The sequence below is a fragment of the Topomyia yanbarensis genome, chromosome 1 (genome assembly GCF_030247195.1).
Source record: "Topomyia yanbarensis strain Yona2022 chromosome 1, ASM3024719v1, whole genome shotgun sequence".
NCBI lineage: Eukaryota > Metazoa > Arthropoda > Insecta > Diptera > Culicidae > Topomyia > Topomyia yanbarensis.
Window position 1 is genome coordinate 176,740,959 of NC_080670.1, and position 6,933 is coordinate 176,747,891.

The window sequence follows — 6,933 nt, forward strand, 5'->3', positions numbered from 1 at the left end:
AACGAGGGAAAAAGCGCTATATTCGATCTGGTAACTGTACTGAACTTGACGGTTGTTGAGTGTTTGCTATAATCGTGCGTATGGTAGTATCGGTAGTGTAAGTGTTGTCAGTTTTATAGTTTCTATTATGTAGTGTTTGTAGAATTCCTGCATATATACAACTAAGTCCGTCGGTATCTGTGCGTTTGTTTACAGTTTTTTGCTGGTTGATGATATGACACATTTCCAATATAGGAAGAGCTGTCGTTCGGTTATGTTGATCGAGTATCTTCACCTTGTTTACATCGAAGTTATGATGATGTGTAATGCTGTGTTCGAGGAGAGCTGTTTTTTGTTTTAGTTCGACTATCTGGATGTCTTCACTGGTGTGTCCTGCTTCCCTGAGTAAGTTAAGCTTTTTTATGTTTGAGCGGTGTGCAGCTATCCTTGTTTTAAGCATGTTAGAAGTCATGCCCACATATGATGATGGGCAGTTTTGGCATGGTATGCTGTATATCACATTGCTCAAATTATCCTGCGGTATGCTATCTTTGACCTTGCTGAAAAGATTTGCTACTGTTTTGATGTTGCGAAAAGCTAGTGAGACATCCGGGTAGTCTCTTTTTAGGGTTTTTGCTATTTTATGCGTCAATGACGGTATGTTTGGAAGTGACCGGTAAGTATGTTTCAGGTTTTCATCAGGATTGGAAAGTTGTGTGGTAGGTATTGCGCGTGTTGTTATTGTTAATCAATCTGTTTCGCAGCGACTTTGGGTAGTCGTTTTGTTTTAAATATTTGTCCATGATTTGGATTTGCTCCGGTCTGTTGAGATTGGTAGATAGTTTTTCCACTCTGCTGATAAAGTTTTTTGCCACGTTGATTTTTTGCTGGTATGAATGGTATGAGTGGAAGTTAAGAAAACGTCCACTTGCTATGGGTTTGGAATACCACTCAGTACGTATCTCTTGGTTTTCCGTGCGTACTAGTACCATGTCGAGATATGGTAATCTGCGATTTTCTTCCAATTCATAGGTGAACTGTATATGTTTGTCATAGTTATTGAGGATATCGTGCACTTGTTTGAGTTTGTTGAGAGGTATAGCCATTATGAAATCGTCTACATATTTTTTGAGAATTGGTGGTTTGAAACTTAGTTTTGTAATGGTTGTGTCTAATAGTCCTTCTAGAACGAGGTCGGCTAGAACGGGTGATAGAGGGTTTCCCATAGCTGTTCCAAAGATTTGTCGGTAGTATTTGTCGTCGAATTTGAAGTAACTGGAATCTATGCAAAATTCGACAATTTCCAATAGGAGGTCAAGGTTGATATTCGTGTGTTGTTTGATATTGTTCCAGTTGTATATGATATTGTGTGTTATCAATGATTTAGGTATACATGTAAATAGTGATACAACGTCGAAAGACACTAAAATATAATCCGGTGGAAGAGTTATTGTATTTATGTATTCGCAGAATGTGAATGAGTCCTTTATGTTGTATGTTGTTGATATGGAGCTTTTGAGAATTTGTCCAATGAACTTTGAGAGGCAGTACGACGGGGCGGTCATATTGGGAACGACCGGTCGGAGAGGTAATCCTGGCTTGTGTGCTTTGGGTTGGCCATAAATTCTTGGACAAGATGCTTTGTACGTTGTTAGTTGACTTGCAGTTTTGGGGTCAACGAGTTTTAGTTGTTTGAGCCTTTGAACTAAACTGTTGTTCTGTTTTTGGAATTTTAGGGTTGGATCACGGTCTATCTTGAGATATGTGTGAGTATCGTTGAGTAGTGAGAACATTCTGGTTTGGTAGTCCGCAGTGGTCATTAGTACTGTTTTGTTACCTTTGTCTGATTGTAGAACTGCTATGTCAGGATTCTCTTTCAAAAATTTGCGTGTTATTTTGGTAGCTGAATTGCAAAAACGCTCCAGTGGATTGTTGCTCGTGGACTGTTGCAGACGGTTAATGTGGTTTTGCATGTTATTGACGATCGTACATCGGTTGTTATTCTGGATACGTTCGTTGGGATTTGTCTGGAGGACTGCTTCAATATCGGCAATAAGGTGGAACAGTGGTATTTCTTGGACGTGTTGATACGGTAATGCAAATTTTGGGCCCAGGCTGAGGATGATAGCTGTTTCGTTGGGTATTTGTTTGTGTGTACCGTTGAGAATGGCCTTATCTTGAAATTTGGGTATGGGAGTGTCAGCAGTTATCTTTTGGAGCATGGCGTCGAATTTCTTCTTAGTGGTGGTGGATCGGGCTTCCAGATTTGACTGGTGGAACCTGTCTTGTGATTGGAAGAATGAATTGCGGATATTTTCCGGAACGGCAGCTGTTATTTGGTGTTTCGTGGATTGAATTTCATGTTGTATGGAACGGAGTGTGAAGTATGTTTGTTTGATTTCAATGTTTAGTAACGTTTTCTTGAATTTGTTAACACATCTGTTAAGCTCATTCAGATAGGGACTGTTTGACTCCAGTAACTGAAAGATACATCGGAACGTATTGCTAATATGCGACGGGAAAATGCCTCGTTTTCGACAACGTATAAGAAAACTTTTTCGACTCTGTGCACTTCCCAGTTTGCACGTCGCATTAGCTAGGGTTTTAAATAGCGTTTGTACCTCAGTTCCATAAGTGTTCCCAATGCTATCGTAGAAATTGACGCTTCGTCTTGGTGCCGTATGTATCATTATGAATGTCTTCTTGACTGTCGAGCTTCTATTATCAGGAGTTTTTTCGGCTAATCAGTCATAAATTAGACAGCGAAAACAACAATATTGCTTTTACTTCCAACGTTTCAATGGATTTATTCCACCTTTATCAAGGATTCTAAAAATGTATAGCTCTTGGTAGTTACTGAAGTACATAAATAATTTTACTTACAAAAACTTTGTGTTTTCTTGTAAAGTGTAATGTTGTGGTAAAACATGAACTGTCCTAATGTATACGCGTCATCTGATAGCTATTTTGGTCAAGAATTGAAAAAAAAAAATTATATTCTGTGTTTAATTTGCTAAGATATATCTACTCACTGCTATTGTTCGCATATTCATGCACCTACTGTATTTTTCGAAATTTTTCTGCGTTTGAAACGATTCTGTTTCGCGGGTAAAGAAACGAGGGAAAAAGCGCTATATTCGATCTGGTAACTGTACTGAACTTGACGGTTGTTGAGTGTTTGCTATAATCGTGCGTATGGTAGTATCGGTAGTGTAAGTGTTGTCAGTTTTATAGTTTCTATTATGTAGTGTTTGTAGAATTCCTGCATATATACAACTAAGTCCGTCGGTATCTGTGCGTTTGTTTACAGTTTTTTGCTGGTTGATGATATGACACATTTCCAATATAGGAAGAGCTGTCGTTCGGTTATGTTGATCGAGTATCTTCACCTTGTTTACATCGAAGTTATGATGATGTGTAATGCTGTGTTCGAGGAGAGCTGTTTTTTGTTTTAGTTCGACTATCTGGATGTCTTCACTGGTGTGTCCTGCTTCCCTGAGTAAGTTAAGCTTTTTTATGTTTGAGCGGTGTGCAGCTATCCTTGTTTTAAGCATGTTAGAAGTCATGCCCACATATGATGATGGGCAGTTTTGGCATGGTATGCTGTATATCACATTGCTCAAATTATCCTGCGGTATGCTATCTTTGACCTTGCTGAAAAGATTTGCTACTGTTTTGATGTTGCGAAAAGCTAGTGAGACATCCGGGTAGTCTCTTTTTAGGGTTTTTGCTATTTTATGCGTCAATGACGGTATGTTTGGAAGTGACCGGTAAGTATGTTTCAGGTTTTCATCAGGATTGGAAAGTTGTGTGGTAGGTATTGCGCGTGTTTTGTTATTGTTAATCAATCTGTTTCGCAGCGACTTTGGGTAGTCGTTTTGTTTTAAATATTTGTCCATGATTTGGATTTGCTCCGGTCTGTTGAGATTGGTAGATAGTTTTTCCACTCTGCTGATAAAGTTTTTTGCCACGTTGATTTTTTGCTGGTATGAATGGTATGAGTGGAAGTTAAGAAAACGTCCACTTGCTATGGGTTTGGAATACCACTCAGTACGTATCTCTTGGTTTTCCGTGCGTACTAGTACCATGTCGAGATATGGTAATCTGCGATTTTCTTCCAATTCATAGGTGAACTGTATATGTTTGTCATAGTTATTGAGGATATCGTGCACTTGTTTGAGTTTGTTGAGAGGTATAGCCATTATGAAATCGTCTACATATTTTTTGAGAATTGGTGGTTTGAAACTTAGTTTTGTAATGGTTGTGTCTAATAGTCCTTCTAGAACGAGGTCGGCTAGAACGGGTGATAGAGGGTTTCCCATAGCTGTTCCAAAGATTTGTCGGTAGTATTTGTCGTCGAATTTGAAGTAACTGGAATCTATGCAAAATTCGACAATTTCCAATAGGAGGTCAAGGTTGATATTCGTGTGTTGTTTGATATTGTTCCAGTTGTATATGATATTGTGTGTTATCAATGATTTAGGTATACATGTAAATAGTGATACAACGTCGAAAGACACTAAAATATAATCCGGTGGAAGAGTTATTGTATTTATGTATTCGCAGAATGTGAATGAGTCCTTTATGTTGTATGTTGTTGATATGGAGCTTTTGAGAATTTGTCCAATGAACTTTGAGAGGCAGTACGACGGGGCGGTCATATTGGGAACGACCGGTCGGAGAGGTAATCCTGGCTTGTGTGCTTTGGGTTGGCCATAAATTCTTGGACAAGATGCTTTGTACGTTGTTAGTTGACTTGCAGTTTTGGGGTCAACGAGTTTTAGTTGTTTGAGCCTTTGAACTAAACTGTTGTTCTGTTTTTGGAATTTTAGGGTTGGATCACGGTCTATCTTGAGATATGTGTGAGTATCGTTGAGTAGTGAGAACATTCTGGTTTGGTAGTCCGCAGTGGTCATTAGTACTGTTTTGTTACCTTTGTCTGATTGTAGAACTGCTATGTCAGGATTCTCTTTCAAAAATTTGCGTGTTATTTTGGTAGCTGAATTGCAAAAACGCTCCAGTGGATTGTTGCTCGTGGACTGTTGCAGACGGTTAATGTGGTTTTGCATGTTATTGACGATCGTACATCGGTTGTTATTCTGGATACGTTCGTTGGGATTTGTCTGGAGGACTGCTTCAATATCGGCAATAAGGTGGAACAGTGGTATTTCTTGGACGTGTTGATACGGTAATGCAAATTTTGGGCCCAGGCTGAGGATGATAGCTGTTTCGTTGGGTATTTGTTTGTGTGTACCGTTGAGAATGGCCTTATCTTGAAATTTGGGTATGGGAGTGTCAGCAGTTATCTTTTGGAGCATGGCGTCGAATTTCTTCTTAGTGGTGGTGGATCGGGCTTCCAGATTTGACTGGTGGAACCTGTCTTGTGATTGGAAGAATGAATTGCGGATATTTTCCGGAACGGCAGCTGTTATTTGGTGTTTCGTGGATTGAATTTCATGTTGTATGGAACGGAGTGTGAAGTATGTTTGTTTGATTTCAATGTTTAGTAACGTTTTCTTGAATTTGTTAACACATCTGTTAAGCTCATTCAGATAGGGACTGTTTGACTCCAGTAACTGAAAGATACATCGGAACGTATTGCTAATATGCGACGGGAAAATGCCTCGTTTTCGACAACGTATAAGAAAACTTTTTCGACTCTGTGCACTTCCCAGTTTGCACGTCGCATTAGCTAGGGTTTTAAATAACGTTTGTACCTCAGTTCCATAAGTGTTCCCAATGCTATCGTAGAAATTGACGCTTCGTCTTGGTGCCGTATGTATCATTATGAATGTCTTCTTGACTGTCGAGCTTCTATTATCAGGAGTTTTTTCGGCTAATCAGTCATAAATTAGACAGCGAAAACAACAATATTGCTTTTACTTCCAACGTTTCAATGGATTTATTCCACCTTTATCAAGGATTCTAAAAATGTATAGCTCTTGGTAGTTACTGAAGTACATAAATAATTTTACTTACAAAAACTTTGTGTTTTCTTGTAAAGTGTAATGTTGTGGTAAAACATGAACTGTCCTAATGTATACGCGTCATCTGATAGCTATTTTGGTCAAGAATTGAAAAAAAAAAAATAAAAAAAAAATTATATTCTGTGTTTAATTTGCTAAGATATATCTACTCACTGCTATTGTTCGCATATTCATGCACCTACTGTATTTTTCGAAATTTTTCTGCGTTTGAAACGATTCTGTTTCGCGGGTAAAGAAACGAGGGAAAAAGCGCTATATTCGATCTGGTAACTGTACTGAACTTGACGGTTGTTGAGTGTTTGCTATAATCGTGCGTATGGTAGTATCGGTAGTGTAAGTGTTGTCAGTTTTATAGTTTCTATTATGTAGTGTTTGTAGAATTCCTGCATATATACAACTAAGTCCGTCGGTATCTGTGCGTTTGTTTACCAGCAAAAAACTGTAAACAAACGCACAGATACCGACGGACTTAGTTGTATATATGCAGGAATTCTACAAACACTACATAATAGAAACTATAAAACTGACAACACTTACACTACCGATACTACCATACGCACGATTATAGCAAACACTCAACAACCGTCAAGTTCAGTACAGTTACCAGATCGAATATAGCGCTTTTTCCCTCGTTTCTTTACCCGCGAAACAGAATCGTTTCAAACGCAGAAAAATTTCGAAAAATACAGTAGGTGCATGAATATGCGAACAATAGCAGTGAGTAGATATATCTTAGCAAATTAAACACAGAATATAATTTTTTTTTTATTTTTTTTTTTTCAATTCTTGACCAAAATAGCTATCAGATGACGCGTATACATTAGGACAGTTCATGTTTTACCACAACATTACACTTTACAAGAAAACACAAAGTTTTTGTAAGTAAAATTATTTATGTACTTCAGTAACTACCAAGAGCTATACATTTTTAGAATCCTTGATAAAGGTGGAATAAATCCATTGAAAC

At 38.2% G+C, this 6,933-nt stretch overlaps 1 protein-coding gene across 2 annotated transcripts; it reads right to left on the bottom strand.

Annotated features, from left to right (window-relative positions):
• Positions 1–2,421: 2,421 nt before the first annotated feature.
• LOC131682373 (uncharacterized) lies at positions 2,422–5,668 on the bottom strand. 2 transcript variants are annotated; one of them, XM_058963811.1, is made up of 3 exons: positions 3,012–5,668; positions 2,863–2,941; positions 2,422–2,808 (listed from the first exon to the last, which is right to left on the bottom strand). In XM_058963811.1, the coding sequence occupies exon 1, from the start codon at positions 5,295–5,297 to the stop codon at positions 3,111–3,113; it is 2,187 nt and encodes a 728-aa protein (XP_058819794.1). In that variant the 5' UTR covers positions 5,298–5,668; the 3' UTR covers positions 2,422–2,808; positions 2,863–2,941; positions 3,012–3,110. The 2 variants fall into 2 exon arrangements, with proteins under 2 accessions (XP_058819794.1, XP_058819785.1); XM_058963802.1 differs by having other exon boundaries at positions 2,422–2,941.
• Between the last annotated feature and the right edge of the window lie 1,265 nt (positions 5,669–6,933).